General features: G+C 41.3%; 1 protein-coding gene across 6 annotated transcripts; it reads right to left on the reverse strand.

The window, feature by feature from the left end:
- Window positions 1-342: 342 nt before the first annotated feature.
- On the reverse strand, window positions 343-23,152 carry TESMIN (testis expressed metallothionein like protein). 6 transcript variants are annotated; one of them, XM_082191408.1, is made up of 13 exons: window positions 22,115-23,152; window positions 19,852-20,402; window positions 19,219-19,333; window positions 17,838-17,896; window positions 17,012-17,173; window positions 14,712-14,832; window positions 12,322-12,398; window positions 11,064-11,137; window positions 10,083-10,154; window positions 5,446-5,548; window positions 4,469-4,606; window positions 3,122-3,297; window positions 343-1,408 (listed from the first exon to the last, which is right to left on the reverse strand). In XM_082191408.1, exons 1-13 carry the CDS (start codon window positions 22,152-22,154, stop codon window positions 1,216-1,218), a joined length of 1,881 nt encoding a protein of 626 aa, XP_082047534.1. In that variant the 5' UTR covers window positions 22,155-23,152; the 3' UTR covers window positions 343-1,215. The 6 variants fall into 6 exon arrangements, with proteins under 6 accessions (XP_082047534.1, XP_082047533.1, XP_082047538.1 ...); XM_082191407.1 differs by lacking the exon at window positions 22,115-23,152 and adding an exon at window positions 21,422-21,731; XM_082191412.1 differs by lacking the exon at window positions 19,852-20,402 and having other exon boundaries at window positions 22,115-23,139.
- Window positions 23,153-23,213: the final 61 nt, after the last annotated feature.

The following is a 23,213-nucleotide window of genomic DNA, read 5'->3' on the forward strand; positions in this document are numbered from 1 at the left end:
ATTCAATCCAAGCAGGTATTGGGAGAAATTTTCAAAAGGCTCATATAAAATGAAAAGCAATGAATAAGCAATTAAAATAGAGTTCAGCTAAGGATTTCATAACTATTGTGAACAAATTGCTGTGCTCTGTAGCAATATCATATGGTTAAAGCTGCAGTATTACACACCCTTACTTGCCTGAACAGACAGGCATAGGATTGCACTGCATGTAAACTAACTGAAATGAACTATTACCAGTGGTGCATAGTACAGTAGGATTGTCCTTTATGCGGCTGTACCAGTATTAAGTAGTTTCTGAATTGTTCATTGAAAACAAAAATGTTAAAAACTCTTTAAAGGGTGTATATTAACTAAACACCAACTTTAATGCAAGTTTTGCTATGCAGAGGTGCAAATCATTCGGATTGTGACTCAAATGTCATGAATTCAATGTTTTACTTTCATATCTACTGCATGTTCCTCTTTTAGCACAAGAAAAAATTCTTAATAAAGGGTTGCATTAGCTAAAATTTCTATCAGTTTTCATCATTACAAAACTAGTAAAGTACAGTAAATTGAAAACAATCTTTTAAAACAATTCAACACTAAGATAAATAGAAACCAAATTACATCTGAGGCACTCCCATTTTTACGGCACCATTAATCAGGCTAATTTTCATTTAAATCTGTGAAATGATTAAACTTGGAGGGAAGTTTTGAGTGAGTGTCCTTGACTCAAACAAAAATATTTTAACTAGGAATTATTTTCACGTATTGAGTTTGCATCTAATCAAATTTAATTCAGAGTAATTTAGAAATTATATAATGTGTGTTCCACAAGCCAGTTATCTGGAAAACATCTAAATCTGTGTTTGTTAATCTATTTGAGCCTATAGTAGCAGAAAGATGAGAAATTTTAATTTATAAACCAAAATAATTTAGTTTACATGCTTTTAATTATACTGTTAATCTGGAATATTAACCTACACCATGTTGGCCTCCCTACTGCCACCCTACTCTCCCTCTTGGTTACTTACAATGGCCTTTGGCTTGGAAAGCCAGGTAAGCAATGCAGCTCCATCCTGGCCACTACTGTGTAAACTAGCATTATATGGAAATAAAAAATAGCAATGATATGAGAATAAGAATGGTAAGTTATTTTTTATCAATATTATCAACATCAAAGGCTATTTCAAGCATTACTGCAGTTCATTGTGCATTTGTATCCAAAGCAGATTATTCAACTTTCAGCCCTTTGGATTTAAATTCAGAGTGCAGGATCTGTGATAAGCATCTTCCAAATTCTTCTAAGATCATTTGTTCTGCTAGGCAAATAGAGTAAGCTTCTTTTTCTGCCTCTTCAGCTTGAGCAAGAAGACAGGCACATGTTGCCTCAACCACTTCCCATGATATACATGTACTAGACTGCCTATTGGAACAAAAAAACCAATATATACTTTTAAAATTAGTAAATTAATGAAAAAGCCAAGTTACCAATTTACTCATGGCTGAACTTTTCAGGGTCTTCAAACAGGATTTTCTGTGCCAGGTACACTTTTTTGTATTTGGCCTTCAAATATAGGAAAGAGCAAAAATTGCATATGCTTTGTCACATATGCATTCTTATTTTTTCTTTTGCAAGTGTGTGGAGAGACTGAAATAAATAAAGGGCTACCTACAACTAATAATGTCTCAATGTCAGCAGGTGAAGTTTTCCCCAAAATTTTATTTCCTCATTACAAAAGTCTTAATCTGTTCAATTATTGTCTATTTAACAGTGCTTCATTTTCCCCATACAACTTCCTCGTTCCAGCCACTTTTCTCTGGTTGGAATTCTGGAAGGAAAAGCAACCAGAGGGTTGAGGTGCAGGGTAGAAGCAAAAGGCAGGCGAAAGATTAAGCACTCATCCTCACCTCCCATTTCTTCACTGCGAATCATGCCCTACTCAGGCTACTTTTCAACTCTCTGGAAACAACCTAGATTCACAAAGCTACCGGCCTCTCCCATCCCAATTGCAGGATAAAGCAGCCGCCTCAGGCAGAACCCCCTGAGGTGGTGCCACGACGTGTACCCCACCCACCCCACCACTTGCACCGCTAATTTCCAGTGATTCCGCACCAAAATCTCACAAGAGCTCATGAAGCATAGCAATGGGTGCCAGTGCTGGTGGTGCCAGCAGCAGAGCTAGGTTGCTGCCAAATGTGTAGGTCAGCCTTTAGACAGGCAACATACATAAACAGTAAATGAGCTGTTAAAAAAATATTCCTTATACTGTATACCAAGCATGACACTTTCATTCCCAAATAAACTACTCTGTCCATTTCAATAGGTTTTTAAAAAGCCCTTCTGCAGTGCTTCCCTCGCTGGTGCACGTCATTGGTAAATAAAAATCTGCTGTACACTGAAGTTTTTGAAGGCTTGTCTACAAGCCTGCTACCACAATTTTAGCAAAGCTGCCAACTTGCCAGCTACACACATTTGACTGCCTGAAATTAAAGCATATGTTGCTTAAAAGGTAAAGGGACCCCTGACCATTAGGTCCAGTCGTGACCAACTCTGGGGTTGCAGCACTCATCTCGCTTTATTGGCTGAGGGAGCCGGCGTACAGCTTCCGGGTCATGTGGCCAGCATGACTAAGCTGCTTCTGGCGAACCAAAGCAGTGCACGGAAACGCTATTTACCTTCCCGCCTATTTACCTATTTATCTACTTGCACTTTGACGTGCTTTCAAACTGCTAGGTTGGCAGGAGCAGAGACCGAGCAACGGGAGCTCACCCCGTTGCAGGGATTCGAACCGCCGACCTTCTGATCGGCAAGTCCTAGGCACTGTGGTTTAACCCACAGCGCCACCCGCTTCAAAAACAAACACACCAAACATATATTGGTACCAAAGAGTCAGTGCTACAACCTTCACCTCAGCAGTAACCTGTGTAGCTGAAACAAGTTACTAAGCTCTGACAGAATAATCATACGTAAGATGGAGCATCTAGAAAGGAGAAAGCAAAGGTTGAGAGGGACAGACAACTAGGCTGTTACATATATGTTTAAAATCAGTGCTATGGCATATTAAAAAGTTTGCTATTTTAAGATACATATCTTAGATAAAAGGGGGACATCACATAGGTAATCCTTAATATTTACCTGTCTTTTCTGCTTTTTGATAATATTTCAAAATTAGAAAATGATACAGAGTCATTTCCCTCATAACTTTTAATTTCCATATAGTTTGGTATATTCATTAGTGTTTTTCGATCTGGGCTTTCTTCATAATTTTTGCAACCAACACACTTGCAGATAGATGAACACATGATTTTAGCCTAGAAGATGCAAAATGTTCTAATTCATAAATCACTCAATACTATTAAATAATATAAGATCTGGCTGTGCTACAATACAAGGACTCAGCCATACAGAAACAAATAAAACGTTTTAAGTGCAATATGCAATGTGACACTAGATGGCAATGGTGAGTTATGGAAAATTCTATGTGTTTTGTTTTTTTAAAATGATTTTTTAAAAAAACATTTTCAGAACGGTTTTTATGTGTGTAGATTCCACCTGTGTATGATTCCCTGGAAGTATGCTTCCAAGATCATTGGTAATTGCTACAAAGAATATTATAGGGTGATAAACTATATTTCACTACTCCTAGTTGTATGTGGAGTTCTCTTTGAAGGATACTAAGAAATGTCAGTTAGTTTAGAATATGGACCCAGAGTGACTGACACTGGCTAGCATTAAAAAAAAAGAAGCTCAATTATTTCCATAGGCACAATTCAAGTATCAAACTTGTTTCCAGAAACAATTTGAAGCACTGGGTTTGACCTGCTCTTAATATCTGTCTTGGATTTGCTGCTCCTACCTTTAATACTCATATGTATCACATTTATCTTCAGGTGCCATAAGAAAGGACCTTTTTCTGGGTTCTCCTAAAGTTGATTTCATTGACAAATTGAATGTGCATTTTGTATTCTTTGTAAACTGTTGAGTTGTATTTACAGTTAAGAGGGATACAGATTTTGTTGAATAACTAAAAAATAAATAAGATTTACTGGTACTCATCACTTCAACCATGAAAGAAGCATCTTTGGTTTCTTGTACAACCCTCACATACTGCTTTGTAAAATATATCATACTTGCATGGTGGAATAGGAAATGCTTTCTTCATTTTGACAGCATATTTCCATTTACCTTTCTTCTAGTGCAGATGCAAAAGACAGGGCTCTTGTACCTTTAATAATTGTGTAGATGTAGAAGAAAAGTTTCACCTGCTGTAAAGATACAAAAGCCCTGTATTTTTTTGCAGGTGGCCACCGAATAGTCTAGCTGCTTTTAAACTTTGCACCTGATGCTAGAGCCTGCAGTTTTCCATGTGGAGCACACTCTCTGGGAGTTTCCTCTCAGATAAAGTTTCTAATTTTACTGGATGAATCCCACCACTGTTACACATTTTTATAAAGCAGAATTAGAAAATTTCATTGAACAAACCTCAAAGCATTCACAGTAATTTTTTAGGCACCCTGACCGCTTACAATTACATCCTTTATTATGTCTGGGCTTGATATCTCCTAGTTTCCCTTTTCCAATCTTTGGCAGGAAAGCTTCTGGATTTCTGTCAAGACAAGCCTAAAAGAAATATTTTTTTATTTATATAGAAGACATTCAAATTGAAAAAAAAAATCATTTTTTTACCTTTTTATAGCTTACTTTATTTCTAAACTATGCTTTTCTGAAGGCATATTAATTATTTTTTACAAGTGGTAGCAATCAAGGAAGTTCTTGTTTATATGGTCCACCCGTTAACATGAGACAAGATGTACTCACAGCACTGTATGTTGTCATCTGTGGAGGCTATTCCGCTAGAGCTACTAGGGTACAGTCCTTCCAATAAAAATGTCAAGCAAATCTCAAAACCACACACTCTTTCCCATCATGTACACATTAGATACTTAAATGAACTCAGAGGCTTGTGGGGACATTTCCATCAATCTTCTAGTCTTTGGCCCATCAGCTCTGTGCATTGCTCAGCCAACCCTAATCTAAAAGTATGGCTATGGTAAAGAGGTCCCTTCCATGTATCTCTAGGACATGGGTAGGCAAACTAAGGCCCAGGGGCCGGATCTGGCCCAATCGCCTTCTAAATCTGGCCTGCGGATGGTCTGGGAATCAGTGTGTTTTTACATGAGCAGAATGTGTACTTTTATTTAAAATGCATCTCTGGGTTATTTGTGGGTCATAGGAATTCATTCATTATTTTTTTCAAAATATAGTCCGCCCCCCCCCCACAAGGTCTGAGGAACAGTGGACTGGCCCCCTCCTGAAAAGGTTTGCTGACCCCTGCTCTAGGAGGACTGCCAGCTTTTTAGCCCTTGCTGAGGAGATTTCTCCTTCGTCTCTTGTTAGGAAACAGGACAGTAATTAACACAGGAGATATAATAAAAAGTAGATAATAATACTTGCATTACCTTAATTGCCTTAATCCTCTCTAGTTCATGTTGTGGATTGTTATAACAATTATTGCAGTTGCAGTTACTGCAGAAATCACCATTGGCAAAGCAATCACAGTATCTGTGTTTAACAAAGGCAGCAGATGAAATACATTTTATAGTTCATCATTTTCAAGGATGGTTCATGTAGTCATGTGGTTATCTGTGCATTCTATGATTTTGTTTTTCTCTGTCCCCAATTTTTTGGCATTCTGAAGATTGCATCCAATCCAGCAACCAACATTTCATGCAAGTGCTTTCAATGGGAGATTGCTGATCCCATTCTCTATAGTTTCCCTTCTAGATATTTTCTGTCTCCTTTTTATTCTAAAGCAGTATTATTTATGTCTTATTTAATGCAAGTTATTAAGTAATCTTCCCATTCCGTATGTAAACATTTACATGAACCTTTACTCAAGATACCTACTAAAGAGTGGCAGAGGAAAATGAATGAATATAAGATAAAAAAGGCTGATACATTTTCAACATGCATTTGGTATATAAAAGCAATTTTAATTTCTTTTTTTACTATTACAATGTTAGAAGAAAGCAAGGAACATAATGGCTCAGAACCTCTATTTTCTATATTATCTTTATATAGTACTACTAGAAATACACTCATTCTGTCATGGTATCTATTTTTTTGTGCTGCCTTATTTTTCAACATGCTTCCAGAAGTGTATCTTCCAGGCATTACTTTGTATGCATCAGGCTATGCACTGTGCATAAAAAGAAGAGAAAAATGCAGCTTCAGATGTGGTAAATTAATATTCTATGACACCCATGCGTTGCAAACAGGCCTCGCAGCACCCGGATGACAGCTTCGGTAGTGGTGGAGAGCATCAGGGCGACCTCCAGCCATTTGGAATAGGCGTCCACCACTACCATAAAGGTCCGGCCGTGAAAGGGGCCAGCCAGATCGATGTGCACCCTCGACCAGGGTGTCTTTGGCGTCTCCCAGGTGTGTCCCTTAGCTGCCGGTGGTGCAGGCCTCGACTCTTGGCACGCTTGACAGGCGGACACCCAGGCAGTGATGGCATCGTCCATATTAGGCCACCAGACGTAACACCGAGCCAACGCCTTCATTTTGACAATTCCCGGGTGGCCAACGTGCAGAGCCTCCAGGACGCGCTGACGGAGTCCCTGGGGAATTACGACGCGGTCTCCCCACAGCAGACAGCCGCGATGAGCTGAGAGTTCATGTTGTCTGGTTGCGAAGGGCTGGAACTCCGATGCAAAAGGCCCTTGTGGCCACCCCCTCCACACCCAGTTGAGCACCCGGCTGATGGTGCGATCCTGGGCAGACGCGGAGGCCACAGTGGCAGCCGATACAGGCGCTGCCGGAAGATCCTCAATCAGAAGGAGCGATGAAGCTGGAGCCGGGTCTTCCACAAATGCTGGAAGAGGGCAACGGCTGAGGGCGTCGGCATGGCCCATCGATTTCCCCGGGCGATGGATGAGCCGGTAGTGGTAGGCAGCCAGGAAAACAGTCCATCGCAGCATGCGTGGTGAGAGGACCGGTGGAGTTGGACGATCACCGGCGAGGAGGCCCAGGAGTGGCTTGTGGTCAGTGATGAGGTCAAAGGTCCTGCCATAGAGGTATTCATGGAACCTCTTCACTCCAGCCACAAGTGCCAATGCCTCCTTGTCGAGCTGGCTGTAATTCCGTTCCGTCGGAGATAGTGTCCTGGAAAGTAGGCGAGCGGTGCTTCTCTTCCATCTGGAAAACGGTGACTAAGGACAGCACCGATGCCAAAAGGTGAGGCGTCGCAGGCAAGGACCAGCGGCCTGGATTCACTGTACTGTACCAGCACACTGTCTGAAGAAAGGAGGGCCTTGACCGCGTTGAAGGCCGCCGTCTCTCGATGACCCCAGGCCCAAGGCGTCTTAGTGCTAAGGAGTCGGTGAAGAGGCTCAGCCACTGTGGCTTTGTGGGGCAGGAACATGTTATAAAAGTTCAGCAGCCCCAGGAATGCCTGCAATTCCGTTTTGTTCTTTGGGGTGGGGGCCTGCTGGATAGCGCGGATCTTGGATGTGGTTGGATGAAGGCCGGAGGCATCGATAAGATAGCCCAGGAACTCTACCTGTGGAACGGCAATCTGGCACTTCTCCCTCTTTACCTTGAGCCCGGCCTCCTGGAACCTGGTCAGCACGGCATGGAGGCGCTCGAACAGCTGCTGGTGTGAGTCTGCAGACACCAAGACGTCATCAAAATATGGTACCACGCCAGGAAGCCCTTGCAGGAGACGCTCCATAAGGCTTTGGAAGATGCCAGGAGCCACACTCACCCCGAACTGCAACCGGCGGCAACGGAATGCCCCCCGGTGGGTGACGATCGTCTGGGCTTCAGCAGTGGCATCATCGACTGGCAGTTGTTGATAGGCTTGGGCAAGGTCCAGCTTAGCGAAGACCTTACCCTCACCCAGGGAATGCAGCAGGTGTTGGACAACAGGAACCGGATAAGCGTGCTGCGGAAGTGCCTTGTTGATCGTGCACTTGTAGTCAGCGCAGATTCTCACCGACCCATCTGGCTTGACAGGCGTGACGATGGGGGTTTCCCACTTTGCGTGGTCAACCGGCTCCAAAACTCCTTGGGCGATCAGTTTGTCCAGTTGTTCGTCCACCTTAGCCTTGAGCGCAAAGGGAACCCGGCGTAGCTTTAGCTTGATGGGGGCGACTTGTGGATCAAGGCTAAAGGAGATGGGCGTACCTGTATATTGTCCCAAGGTGCCGTCAAAAACCTCGGCAAAGTCTTTGACCAGACCCTCAGTCTCTGCGTTAGAGATGCAGTTGATGCCGGTGACTTCCAGGCAGAGGGCATCAAACCAGTCTAGCCCTAGGAGGCTTGGCCGCTGACCTTCGACCACCACCAACCGGAGCAGGCCCGAAAAATCCTTGAAGGCGATCCGGAACCGGCCAACGCCTACCACGGGAACGTCGTTTCCCTGGTAGTCTCTCAGGTGTACGCGGTGAGAGTCGAGTAGCCTTTTGGACACTCTGGGTACCAGTCTTTTGATGGTGCTCCATGACACGATGGACAGGGCAGACCCGGTGTCGATCTCCATGTCACATGGAGCTCCTTCACAATGAGCACCGTGACGTTCAGCTTGCGTCGCGTAGGCGAGTTGGTTTGGCCAATCGTGGTTCCAGACGGGCAGCGGCAGTTGGTGAGAGCGAAACAACTTTCCTTGGCAGACTGGAGTGAAGACTTGAACTTGCGAGTCGATGAAGGGGGGGTGTCAGACGGAGCCGATCGGCAGACCTTAGCGATGTGGCCCCTTCTGGAACACTTCCTACAGATGGCGTCTCTGAATCGACACTTGGCACGGGAATGGTTGCCTCCGCAGCCAGCACATTCCGGTTGGCCCTTGGACTTCTGTTGGAACTTCCTGCACTCCCGCTTTGTCTGGTGCACGTCATCGTCTTCACTGGAGGATGCCTCATCACTGCTGGCCTCTTCATGATGCACCGGAACTGGCTCCCTAGCAAGACGCGGGCTGCTGGACTTGCGGATCTCCTGCGTTCAGCAGCTTCTGAGGCCACAGCCTCCTCAATGGCTTTCTGTAGCGTGAGGTCTGGCTTGGCTAGGAGACGCCGTTGCAGATGGATGTCCCGGACCCCGCAGACGATTCGATCCATCAGGGCATCGTCTAAGTCTCGGAACTCACAGTGCATTGCAGCCTGTCGCAGGGCGGTGGTGTAGTTGTTGATTGACTCCCCCTCTGCCTGGTTCCGGTGGTAGAACGCATGGCGGGCAGCAATCTTGGACGGCTTCGGTGCGTAGTGGTTGCGGAGCTTCTCTTGGATCGTGTCCCATGGTGTTGCCTGGACTGCTTCAGGCGCAACCAATGCTCGGGCCGTCTCAAACACCTCAGGCCCACAGAGGCTGAGGAATAGGCCCCGCTTCCGATCCGTTGATACTGCTGTCAGCTCGTTGGCTTGGAGGTAGCAGTCGAACCGAGCGAGGTAGGAGTCCCATGATTCAGAGGCTGGCGCAAACGGCGGTAGAGGCACAAGTGAAGCCATGATTCCGATGCCGGCGTGAAGGGCGATGGATGGAACACAGTGCTCTAGCCAGAATAGTCAGCTCTGAATTGGTTCTGCCCAGTGATTTCGCTCAGTGATTTCGCTCAGTGATTTCGCTCTGTGATTCAGCTTAGTTCAGAGGCTGGCCGCATCTGGCTGTGCTCTGATGTCCATCTATCCCACCTTCGTCGCCAGTATTAAGTTGTGGGTTGACATAGCAGCCGGCACAGCGATTCCTTCAAATAGCTCTTTATTAAGGTAAGCTGGAATAGAACTAACTGCGAACAGCTCAGCCGGCCTGTATTTATAGGCAGCCGGCTGTCAACATTGTAACCACAACAGCCCAGAGTTCCTGCCTAAAATAACTGCCGCGGACCTGAGTGAAAACTATCTACAGACCTGAGTGAAAACTATATACAATATCCCCCTGTTGGCCCAGGGTGAAACTACACTACATAACATATTCTGTTCTATATCAAACTCCTGTTTACTGCCATGGCTTCAGTTTAATACATATGGCAGGAATAAATTAATTACATTTGGAGTTTTTTTACACTAAGAATAGATACTTCAATATTTCATTTACTTACAATTTGAGACACTGTGATTTAGTGCAGTTGCATGGCTTTTTTGACTTTGTATCCCAGGAGCTGCAAGGTAACCTAGGCGTTGCAATTTTTTTTTAAAAGAAGCACATTATTAGCTATATAATTAAAAATTATATATTGAATGTCTTGGGAAGATTATTAGAGATTACACCCATTTACTAGTGAAAAAGCGTGAAAAATGGGACTCCTAACTATGACTCCATTCACAGAACCTTGTTTTGCTACCTCAAGTCCTCCACATCACTTGCTGTAAGGGTAATGAATCTCTTGAACAAATCCTCATTCAATCTTCTGTTATACAGAGGGAAACATAATGCATCGGGTCCTAAAATAAACTGAACTTATCCTTCCTCCCCCACTGCAGCTCCCAATGGCTCTGGTGGGCTGGAGCCCCTCCTAACAAAGTAGGATGGGATGGGAGGCTTCTGAAGGAGCAGGAAATCAACCTAGGTAGGACCTGGATATAAGTCAACAGAAGGACCATTTCCCACCACCACCACCTCAGGATTATGCTGAATATGTTGTGCCAAGGGTTCAATGGCCAAAACAAACAAAAGAGGAGAATGTTGATAGCCTTGCTTCATCCCCAACTGTGGACTAATTTGATTAAAATCAAGATTATTTATTATCACTTTATCAAACTAATCACTATATACTTGTTATATTTTATTTATAAATTTAGGGTCAAATCTCATCATTTGGATAACACCAATTAAGTACACCTACTCCACACAATCAACAGATTTGAATATTTTAAATAGTAACACCATTAGTGGAGTGTGAGTAGTTTTACAAAGACAAATAATATTTAACAGTTACCAATTAGATCTGAAATCTGGAGGTAACAGACAAAGCTAGCCTGACTAGGGTATAGAGCTTTTCAGTATTGTAGGGATTTGTATAAATACCATGTCTTATTATTAAAGATATTAACAAATATATATATATCTATTACTGTCTTACCCAACTAAGGTCAGTTTTGTTGGCTCTTGAAGATTTTTATCTGAATGGCATGTATATATGGATCCATTATCAAGCTGTTCAAAATACAAACCAGATATTCCATTTGCATTTAGTTGTCAACTTTTTATATACATTTAAAAAACAAAAATATTATAAAAATAGATTAAATAATCAAGATAAAATATTTATAAATCACCTTCATCAATGTTAGAACAAGTCATGGAAAAGTGAAATATACTTTAGGAAAAATGGTATTTTAGGATTGATATTTGCCTTTAACTTATACTCTTAAGTGTTGACACTATTTTCATGTTGCTGACTGGGACCAGCTCCAAATTTTGGAACACTAGTACAAGAAAAAAGGCTACCTTGTTGCTCCTAATAATTCTCACAGGAGACACAGATCTCCATCCTTGATTTTGCAATCTGCTTGTTTCCAGATCAGGTATCTTTCTCTCTCCCATATAGCCTTCTTTTTATTGTGGGTCTGTGGCACATTGTTACACATACCCTGCAGGCTTTCGATTAGTAACAGACTTTTATTCTTTAGATCTAAGGTTTGTGTATACCTTATGAATGTATTAAATGCTTGTGTATAACTGTGCTGTCTGAAGCAGCATCTATATTAGGGTTGCCATATTTCAAAAAGTGAAAATCTGGACACAAAAGTTGTTGTTTTTTCAACCACAGTATTCCAGGTGTCTCTGGGAAATTCCGGATGTATGGCAACCCTAACTCCGTCTCTTCATTTTTGTGAAATAGACCAATCTTTCTCTACTTCCTGGTATGATTAGTTATTTATTAGGTATAAGGGTTAAAGCTATACACCCATTTTTAATGGACACATGCACTCCTTCCATGCAAAAGGTTCCAATCCCCTGAGCTGTACATTGAGGCCATGCGTGTGGTGGTAAGGCATGTGGGTTCAGATGCATGCCTCATAACACCCCCCCAACCCTCCAGAGGAGATTTGGGGAGCACAGAGGGAAGAGAGGGGCAGAATTCCTGCTGCGCTATCAGGAATCCTTGCAACAGCTTCCACAAGCACAACAGGTTTGTTGAATATGGCCCATTTTAACAAGGCCTGCCTGTAGCAACAAAGCAGAAACATGAGACAAGGCATCAAAGCAGGCAATGGTTGGGTACTAAAACATATACACAATCTGCATATCCCTTGGTAGACAGAGAAAGACGCATGATATGCAGTTTGAGAATGTCAAATTAAAAACTCTTATCTGAGGGCAAAAGTAACACTTACCTCTTGTGCACAGACATTCAGTTTACCTCCAACTGGTAAAAACTGTCCCAGTACAGATGTTACAGAATTACTTGCATCTAATAAAAAAAAATTCATTTAGGTTAGTGCAATGTATAGATTTAAACAAATACATATTTGGATAAATGATGTACATTTCAGAGGAACTAATAGATGTAAACAGTTACTTCTTTAGCATAAATAAAACTTGGAAATAATTAAGTTTTTAACTATGCTAAAGAAGTTTGACATTTTCCATATATTTATCCTTCCAAACCAAACTGCATTTACTGGTATTTCACGCAACTATAAAAAGAAAGGATCCTACAGAGGGCAAAAACACACACAAGACGCTCCAGAAGCCCAGGATGGTGGTAGTTTAGTTGTAAAGCCATGTTTTGCATGCAAAATATACATGTTCAACTCCTGATGTTTCCAAATACAAATTGGAGAGACTGCCTGAAAGGCAGGATTGCTGCTGCAATATATTGAGATATATGAACCAGTGGCTTGATGGCATAAAGCAGCTTATGTTCACTAAGTAGGAACAGCAGCAGTTGGGAGGCCAACCTTATGGGGTTGTTTCTAAAGCATCTCCACCTAGCTGTCCCAACACATATCTTTGCACAATTCACTTTCGCATGCACTTCCATGTTCATGACTATCAGGCTTTGTTTTATACATTTATATAATTTTGTGCAAATCTAATCCTCTTCCCCCAGCTCAAAAAATATGTGCCCTATGCTAAGATTTGGGTCCTGCAAAGAGTGAGTTTATTTTGAAATAGTGGTTTGGAGAATAATGAAAGGGCTGGGCTTACTGTATTTTTTGCTCTATAAGACTCACTTTTTCCCTCCTAAAAAGTAAGGGGAAATGCGTGTGCGTCTTATGCAGCGAATGCAGGCTGTGCAGCTATCACAGAAGCCAGAACAGCAAGAGGGATTGCTGCTTTCACTGCGCAGCGATCCCTCTTGCTGTTCTGGCTTCTGAGATTCAGAATATTTTTTTTCTTGTTTTCCTCCTCCAAAAACTAGGTGCGTCTTGTGGTCTGATGCATCTTATAGAGCGAAAAATATGGTAGCTTCTTCTTCTAAAAAGCTAAAGGTGTCCATGTGTATGGGTGCAACAGTAATTGCCAAAATTTTAAAGGTCAAAATAAAAAATATTCCAATAATGAAAAATGGGTGCAACAATAACTGAAAATGTTTCTATTTGGCAATGCAAGTCTAGTCTTAGAAAAGCTTTTGCTTCTTTGTACTTTAAACAGATAGAAAAGGGTTGTAAGTCTTATGATGTGGACTGCACTTCCTCCTTGTGTGTTAATAACAACTTGTATGGAAAAAAAATTCTGGTCTGAATGCACAGTGAACTACTATTCGATGGGTCTTACTTCTGAGTAGACATGCATAAGATTGCACTGTTGGTCTCAGGCCCAAATTTTTAAAATGTACTGTATTACTACAATTGCAGTTGGTTTGAGGAGAAATTGTCTGAGTGCAATTTAAATATGTACAATTATTAAATTTTTTACAATCAAGATTTTGAGAAGAAACCTAAGAAAGACTCCTTCTTCTCAGATTTTATCTTTGTCATCATTCAGAGACAGTGATTGCTACATAACAATATGTGAAAATAATGCTTATTGAAATATTATCATTACTATATTGATCTATTAAAATTACAGTATCAGATTCCTTTATAGTTGATTGAACAGTGACATCATGTGGATGGTTTGGGTAAATGCAGACAGAACTCCCCCTTGCAAGCATACACAATTTACTAGGAGCCTTTCTATGCTTAAGATTCCATGGTAGCCCAAGTCCTTATTTTGTTCCTGAACTGTTGAGCCCAGTCTAGACATCTCCCCTAACTGCATGTTTCTGTTATGGGAATACTGCATTTCCCCAATGTTGAGAGCATTATATTTTATAACTTAGAAAACGTGGTGCTTTCCCCAGAAAATTGCCCTATGGATTATGAATATTTGAGTTTTACAGATGTCATCTGGATATTGCCTATGATGAAACTTGCTGAAAGTATATAGACAGGATCTATATTGGCAATAAATAAAACAATGAGACAAGGCACCTGAGCATTCCATGGTTGGGTGGCAAGATTATTCAGCATATTCTGCACATCCCTTGGTGAAGTTAGTGAAGGGAATGTTCACAATCAGATTTCCCTAATACAATACATTTTGTTCTGTTATTTTCATTAATTATATATGTTGTTCATATTTTCCAAAATTTCAAGATTATTCAGCATATTCTGCACATCCCTTGGTGAAGTTAGTGAAGGGAATGTTCACAATCAGATTTCCCTAATACAATGCATTTTGTTCTGTTATTTTCATTAATTATATATGTTGTTCATATTTTCCAAAATTTCAATACCTGTCTGAGGATACTTAGGCTGGTCTTGATACTGGGGGACCAAATGAACTGCTTTTAATTCTCTTGTGTCTGTATTGTTTATACAAAGTATGTGAGTACCACCCTTCAACTGGCAGATGATCTGAATTGCATAATCAACAACAAAAATAATCAGATTAAAACCCATATTACACTCCTTAAAATGAGCATCAAAACTTAATCAATATACAACATAAAAGTATGAAATTAAAAATATTAAGATTTTTCTTAAAAATCAGCAGTGCAGGATCCATATATACTTCCTGCAGGAGGGCATTCCACAAATGCATTTATATCATAATTGTCAGGGCTGGGCTAGGCTGGAGAACCTCAGGCTGGGGGCCAAATGCGGCCCCTATACTTCACTTTATAGCCCTTGGGAACCTCTGGCCATGGCTCTTCCCCAGACCACACACCTCACAGGTCTTGCTTCATTCCATCCTCCAGGTTTCTGTCCCCACCCCCACCTTGAATATGTCATTGAACTGTAACAATGCCTCTTGCTTGTCTGGATGGAGATAAAGCTCTGTCATTTGTGTGGCAAGCCTCTAGTTTGTACAAAGATAAGGTTAACATCCATTGCCCCACCCACCACTGGCATTTGGCCCTTTGATGGTTGTTCACTAGGGAATGTGACACTTGGGCTGAACAAAGTTATCCACTCCTGCTTTGGGGGAGTGCATCCCCCACCCAAAACCAGCTGCACAGCACCCAGCTGAGCAGATTTCTCAGCCAACAGGACTTCCACTTTATAATAGAAGCCAACCCAAGGGACCGAGGGGGCTTCGTCCCCCATAAAATATTTAAGGGGGTAGGCCCCCCAAAGTTGAGGGGTATTGCCATTCAAATGGCATCAAGTCATGTGATAGATTATGCGGGGTGGGGCTTACCTGCCCAATATTTTATTCAAGTTGGCACCCCTGCACTTCATCAGGTTCTTTGCCTTCATAATCCCAAAAATAACCTTCACATTCATAACTGCCACTACCTCCCTGCGATTAAGTTAAGGAAAATAGAGGTAGAGCTGTGTGTCATCAGCATACTAATGCCATTAGCATACTGATTACACTGAAGTCTAAACCGTCAGATGGCTTATCCCAGTAGTTTTAAACTAATGCTAACAATCATACAGACAAGATAGAAGTTGAAGCCAGCAGCCAAAGGGTAGAATAGAAGTCCCCCCCCCCCCAGCAGTGCATTCTGAATCCATTATCCCAGAATGGAGCAGAAACACAACATACTGTGCCTCTAAGTCCTACCCTAGTGATTTGCTTTAGAAGGATACAAATGCCAATGGTACTGAAGTATTCCCTGGCATGTCATCCAGGGAAGTGTTCTCCATTCCAAACCTTGCCTGGAAGCCAGATTTGAAAGGACCTAAGTAACCAATGCCTAAGACAGTTGAACTATTACTGAACTTAGAGGATCTTGCTTCTGAGTAAGCTTGCTTAGGATTGTGCATTAAATAATTAAAAATGTAATATAGCAGAAACAGTTGATAAGAAAAAGAACTTGGAACAAAGCCAAGGAAATATATTGGGTGGGAAGGATAGATTAGGTAAAGTAGATGACAGTCCATAATGCTGCTCTGAAGAAGCAACTAATCATACACATATGGGTAAAGGGACCCCTGATCATTAGGTCCAGTCGTGACCGACTCTGGTGTTGTGGCGCTCATCTCACTTTATTGGCTGAGGGAGCCGGCGTACAGCGCATGGAAACACTGTTTACCTTCCCGCCCGAGTGGTAATTATTTATCTACTTGCACTTTGACATGCTTTCAAACTGCTAGGTTGGCAGGAGCTGGGAATGAGCAATGGGACCTCACCCCATCACAGGGATTCGAACCGCTGACCTGATCAGCAAGCCCTAGGCTCTGTGGTTTAACCCACAGTGCCACCCGCGTCCATGCTGCTCTGATTAAGCATCTAATCATACACATATAGTCAAGACTATAAACAGAACTATAAAATGGTCATTGTTTTCTTGCTGCCTACATGGCACCACTAAGAGGAAGCTACTCTACTAAGAGCCCTGCAGTCAGTGGCGTAGCGTGGGTTGTCAGCACCTGGGGCAAGGCAAGTAATTTGCGCCCCCTAACCCGTGGATTTGCGCCCCCTAACCCTAACCCCCAGATGTTGCGCCTGGTGCGGCTGGCCCCCCTGCACCCCCCACGCTACGCCACTGCCTGCAGTTTCATTCTAATAAAAACATAGACAACAAAAAACTATTGGCAAAGTTTTCCTGTGCAAGTTATTATATTGTAAAAACACAGCAGTTACCACTTGAGGACTGGCATAATTTCTCTGTGAACAGGTAGGTTCCTCCATTGCATTTTGTGAAGCTGCTAGGTTATGGCTGATTTCTTCACCATTTGAATTTTGAACAACTGCTTCATCTGAATTATTAGCTGTAATGCTAACAACTGCTTCTCTGACCTCAGCCTGAAATATAATCAATTTCATATTTTAAAGGATATGCTTACAGTATGTTGCACTGTTAAAAAGCTATTGTTGAAAAAAATAATTGAAGTTGCTTAAATTGATCGGAAACATTATGATTAATTTGATGCATAGAATAGTCAATTAAAATTGTCATTATTACCACTATCTTTAAAAGCCCAACTTACATCTAAAGGACTAAGAAAGGATGGGGGAAAATAACCTGAAATAAATACCGGTAATTACATTCCACATTGCTTTGAGTCATTTAAATAATAGTATGAATAAATTACAGAAGTTGTATCAATTAATCAATTTTATTGGATGCTAAGGATTCAATACAGATATTAATTCTGTGTCTGTGTCCTAAATGCATCCATGGTACTTTTTCTCTGGCATCCTGTTTCCCATAATAACTGGATGTTCAGGAGGTAGCTGGAGGTAGCTGGACACCGAGGAGTGTCTTTGCCCAACTTTCATTCATACAATGGCTTCATCCATTTCTAGAGAAGTCGGGTCTGGCTATGCTGACCCATTCAAAACCATCAAAGCAGAGGTTGCGGGGGAGGGGGGACAGACAAACATTTGGGGGACATCTGCCTATGCAACTCACTGTGGATCCAACTCACATTATCCTAACAAGTAGTAAAACATAGTATATACTTACAATCTCATCACAAACAGCAGCAGTATCCTGAGATGAAACAGTGATACCGTTGCATGATTCTACAACACAAAATGGAGTTGAAGAGAAAATTATGTGGACAATGTTAAATATTCAATCTCATCAGAATATTATTGTTTATATCCCACGACTGTTACAATATAACTCATAAAACCAACAACATTTGAAGTTGAGTATAAGCAATTGAGTGTAGAATAAGAAGAGCAAGTAGAAACGGCAACCTTCCTAGGTACAATTCAAACACATTTCCCCTTACAGTGGTACCTCGGAAGTAAAATGGAATGTGTTTCAGAAGTCTGTTCAACTTCCAAAACGTTTGGAAACCAATGCACGGCTTCAGATTGGCTGCAAGAAGCTCCTGCAGCCAATTGTAAGCTACAGAAGCCACATTGGACATTTGTATTCCAAAAAATGTTTGCAAAATGGAACACTCACTTCCAGGTTTCTGGCATTTGGGAGCCAAAACGTTCGACTTGCAAGGCATTTGGGATTCAAGGTACGACTGTATTTCAAATCCATTCAAAGGAATTTCACTGGGGTAATTTCTTTATAGTAAATTTTTATATGACAAAAAATCTCAATTATTTTAAAATATATTTGAAATGTAAGTTTCAAATGAATATAAATTCAAATGAAAATATGAAGTATTTGAAAATGAAACAAAAAAAACATCCTAAGGAAAAAATGAAGGTACCCCATTATACTTTGTAATGTACTGAAAAAAGAAGGCTTAAAGTGAATGGCTGTTAACTTTTCAGTAAATGATGGTTAGGATGCCAATAGGATTTTCATGAGGGCACACACATATAATATTTGAATATGGTTTGTATCCTGTGCAAATTGTGTCCTGTTTTGCAGGTGGAGTGGGGGGGGGGGCAAAGATAAATCAGGGACTCCATGCAAATAAGGGGACATACTGAATGCCAACAGGTGCAAGTTTCCCCAGAATTGTATTTCCATAGTAGAATAGGTTTAACATGGATCTCTATCCATCACATAGCTGTTAAAAGAACAAAGAACATTTCCATTTCTGAAACAGCACTACATTCACTGCAAGTGCCTTCCATTCCTGGAAGCTTTAGAAAACAAGTTGCAACTGAAACAACTTGGATGCCAAGTGTGAAGTTTCCAACTGTAATCAATAAACAGCAAATATAGGGCAAAAAGTTACACAGTTTCCTTTAATGTAATAATTGGTAAACAAAAGACCTCCATTTCTGATTCCTTTAAATTAGTAAAAGAGCTAAAGGTAAAAAAGATTTATCTTTAATAATAATAAGCAATCCAGAAAACATATTAAGTGGAAACCCACCTGCACGAAACAAAAGATGCAAACATGAAAGGATATTTCAAAAACACTCACCACCAGAACACTCTGGTATGGCTTGTGACACAGTAGAACTATTCATAATTCCTTTGATTTGGTCACAAGAAACACAGTTCTTTGCATCTGCAGTTGAAGTTATTGTTCTCAATACCTAGGAAAGCAAACATACTGTCCGAACTTAATATACAAAACTATTTGTGCTGTAATAATAATAAATATTTTAAAATGTTAAATTATATACACTGTAATAGTACTATAACAAATCATCTATATCCCATGATTGATCCTATCATGCCTCAGTCTTCCATCAGGAGGCTGAGAGGGATACACACCCAATGCCTATGCAGAGTATGTGGCCAATTTTAAATCCCAAAATATTGTCTTGTCCAGTTCTCCTTCTTGGGATGGACCTTGCTCCTTGGGGTGGGATCACTGTTAGTGGGACAGCAGTATTGTTCCCATTCTCAGGACATGAAGAGCTAGAAATGTACCTAATTAGGACTAAAATGCATTCATGATATATTCCCCATGTATTATAATGCAATATTTCTAAGCTGCCCTACATTTTCATTAAATGACGCTGAATTTTTATCTAAAGCAACTAAAATGTAATGATTAATTCAAAGCACATATATTATGATTCAGGTATTTTTAAAAAAGCAGTCTTACTGGTATCATTTCTACATTTGTATTGACTGCTCCATCAGCAGTACTGGTGCCAAGAGATAGCATGGAACCTCTATGTTCTGTCATTATGGAAGATGGAAAATTGATATTCTGTGAGCACAGTTGCAATTGTGGTAAATATGCACATGTTGTCACTTCTGAAAGAGTCGCTTCTGGTAATTTCTGATATTTTCCAAGGACTTCATCACAAAACTCTTGTGTACATGGCTGCATTTTAACTTCAAACATTGCATGTTCATTTTCTCTATTCAGAGTATGTTTCCCGCAATTCAGTGCAGCTTCAGTCTTAGAACTTAAATGGGTGTCTTGACTGGAATAGAATTCTTCTTCAACTGGTTTATTAATTAAATCATTCTTTGGACTAAGAATTTCGGAATTAAAGGTCTTCACAAGTCCATTATCTATTCTTGAAATTCTACTAAAAGTTATATGACTTTCCATAGGTACAGTTAAACTTTCAGATTGGTAGTATTTGATCTCTGTAGAGACATCTATTTGTCCTGGGCCAATTTTCATCTTGGTAGCTGTTTCAGCTTCAAAATAAACAAACAAAAATAAGCAACAAATCATATCCAACATAAGACTCCAATCCTAAGCATATGCTCACTGATCACTTACATACTGGATGGTGTATACACAAGATCTCACTCTTGCACTCTGCAAATCCACACTACAAACTCACCTTTGGTTTTAAAGATAGTAACTAACATGGATTAGAATTCCCAATTGAAATGTAAACTTTCAATGGCATAATGGAGAATCATCCACTTGTGTTTTCACTTTTAACCACCTTCTAGGGGGGTACTGGTTAAATTCAAATGCCAATTTCCTTAATCGATCTTAATTAGATTTTTTTCAGTACTACTGCTGTGCATGTCTGATCTTCAAACATATAAACACTATCAACAGCAATCAATATAGAGTTGCAACTTTTTCTATGCATTTGAAGTGCTTAAATGGTTTTTTATTAGACCACTGTTACTTGAACATGAATTATCTATTTGCCTTAGCTATACCTGAAACTTTTCCATTGTTTGTGACAGAAACTTCTATGTATTATGAGAAAGTACATATTTTTACACTAGTATGAACTTGTCTTTTAAACATCACCATATGTAGTTTGGGAAATGATTTCCCATTACTATTACTATACTCATAATAAATGTACCTTTTAATATTTCTACATTCAGTACTCAAACATATAAAGTTTTGAGATACAGTTCCAAATCAGAAACAGACCCTATTGTGCAAACCAAATAGGTACTGTTGGCAGACTAGATGCAAGATGCTAATATACATTATAAAGAGATAGCAAAAAGTACAGCTGAGGGGCATAAATGTGTTTTTTTGTTTTTGTTATTGTAAACTATTATACGGACCTTCTAAAAATTTCAGATCAAGCTTTTACAACTGTGCCACTTCGAAATAGTATGTTTGCATCTGGATAACCCTGTCCTATGATCTCCCATTTGCCTACCTGAAACAAAGGAGGTTTTTTTAAGTATGTGTTGTGGTGGTTACCTCACACATTACAGATTAAGGGTGTATTTACTTGTATCTGAAGCAATCGCACACCTCTGCTTCGCCTCAAGCGACAGTGCAATATAGATCTGTGTTGCTGCTTTGGATGCACCTCTATATTGTGTATGGTGCCTATCGGGGTGGCTAACCTGGAGCCTTCCAGGTCTCGTTGGATTAGAATTCACCTCATCCCCGGCTCTTAAACTTTGCTGTCTGGGGCTGGTGACAGTTGTTACCCAACAACAAATGGAGGACCACAGGTTCCCCTGTACTGATACACACACACACACTTTATTGGCCCGGCATGAAGATGCTCCAAGCTTCATGGTGTCTCCTTTTCACCAGGAGTGGGTGAAAAGCCTGCCTGCCCAGAGTGGCTGGGGCAACCCAGTCAGATGGGTGGCAAATAATAATAATAATAATAATAATAATAATTATTATTATTAGCAGCCCTGACACATCTGAGAACACTGGCCAAGGGTGGCTTCCATGTAGAGATGGTGGAATATGGGGTGCTTCACACTTTGCAGGTCTGTGGTACACAACTTGTTGTTCATCCTTGGCATGTCTGCTTATTGTAAACACCAGTGTCCCAGGCTTGGGACGAACTTGATGGCAGCAACATAAGGTGAAGAAGCAGCCCTCACGCAGCCATCTCGAGCGGGCGGCGGGCATTCTTTTAAACCGTGGTGGCTGAAGCGGGCCAGCCACCCCGCCACCTCACCTTCCCCCTCCGCAGATTCCCGCCTTTTCCCCTCCATCATCAGCACTGCATTATGAGCAGCGCTCGCCGAAGGGGTGCCAAGGAGCCGTTGGCCGGGGAGTTTTAAGCGCAGAAGCGCCCGCGAGGGCCAGCGCGCGGGAAAAGCCGCTTCCCGCTAAGCAGCCCCGCCGAGGGGGGCGGATCTCCCTCCGGGCAGTTTCCCCTCAGCGCTTCCCCGCGCGCCTGCAAAAGCCACACGGCCCGCTCGCATCTTTGAGCGGAGCGGATTCACGCTGGGCGCTGAAGGGAAAAGAACACAGCCTTCCCGCCTCTTCTTTCCCAATCTCAACCCCTTTCGATATTAGGGCAAGAATCACACAGCCGCCTTTAATCAGCAAACGAGGCAACTTATTTGCAGTTGTTAAAACGCCTCTTCCCTTTCCCAGCCGGCGCCTGTTTTTCTTGAGGCAGCGGCTGAGAATCTAGGGGCTTTGCTGGTTTTCGCTCTTCTTTTAATAAGGGGACGTTCGCTTAAAAACGCCTGAGGATCAGTGAAAATATAAAGCACAGAATGGCATGAGGGAAGTTCCAGAATAAGGAACATTCCCTGCCGAAGATGCGCAGATAATATCAGTGCCGGATTTACCTATACAGTAAAAGCTAGAGTTTAGGGCCCCACTCTCTTGGGGGGCCCAAAAAAAATTTAAGGGGAAAAAGGTCTACATTTCCAAAATATAAGATAAAAAACACTTCCACAGAAAATGAGTTCAGTTCCAAATATTCCAACTTTTGTGATTAAATAGCATATACCTAAATCCATGCATTGGAAAAAGAACGGAGGGGGTGAAGTGCTTTTCACTGTGCTTTTAAAGTCTGGAATGTACCACTTCTGAATGCAGTTAGTATGGAATAGAAAGCCTGAGAGAACAAATATTAAATAAAAATGTGCATACTAACCAATGCCAGTTTTCACATTCCAATTAGAAATGGAAATAGGTTCAGTGTCTTAAAGCTTCTGGTTATACATAAATACATAAATAAAAAGATAATTAATTACTCATTACTATCCATGCATATTGTTGCATTTTTCATTATCAAAAGCCCTTTTAAAAATCAGTAT

The sequence above is a fragment of the Podarcis vaucheri genome (assembly GCF_965113315.1).
Source record: "Podarcis vaucheri genome assembly, chromosome: 1".
NCBI lineage: Eukaryota > Metazoa > Chordata > Lepidosauria > Squamata > Lacertidae > Podarcis > Podarcis vaucheri.

Excerpts from the sequence above, each read along its gene's own strand:
- TESMIN (XM_082191407.1), bottom strand. The coding sequence starts at position 21,716 with ATGAAGCTTGGAGCATCTTCATGCCGGGCCAATAAAGTGTGTGTGTGT. Across the intron at positions 17,174-17,837 it reads CTGCTGTTTGTGATGAGATT|GCTGAGGTCAGAGAAGCAGT; the intron begins GTAAGTATATAC and ends ATTATATTTCAG. Across the intron at positions 3,298-4,468 it reads ATTACTGTGAATGCTTTGAG|GCTAAAATCATGTGTTCATC; the intron begins GTTTGTTCAATG and ends TGCATCTTCTAG.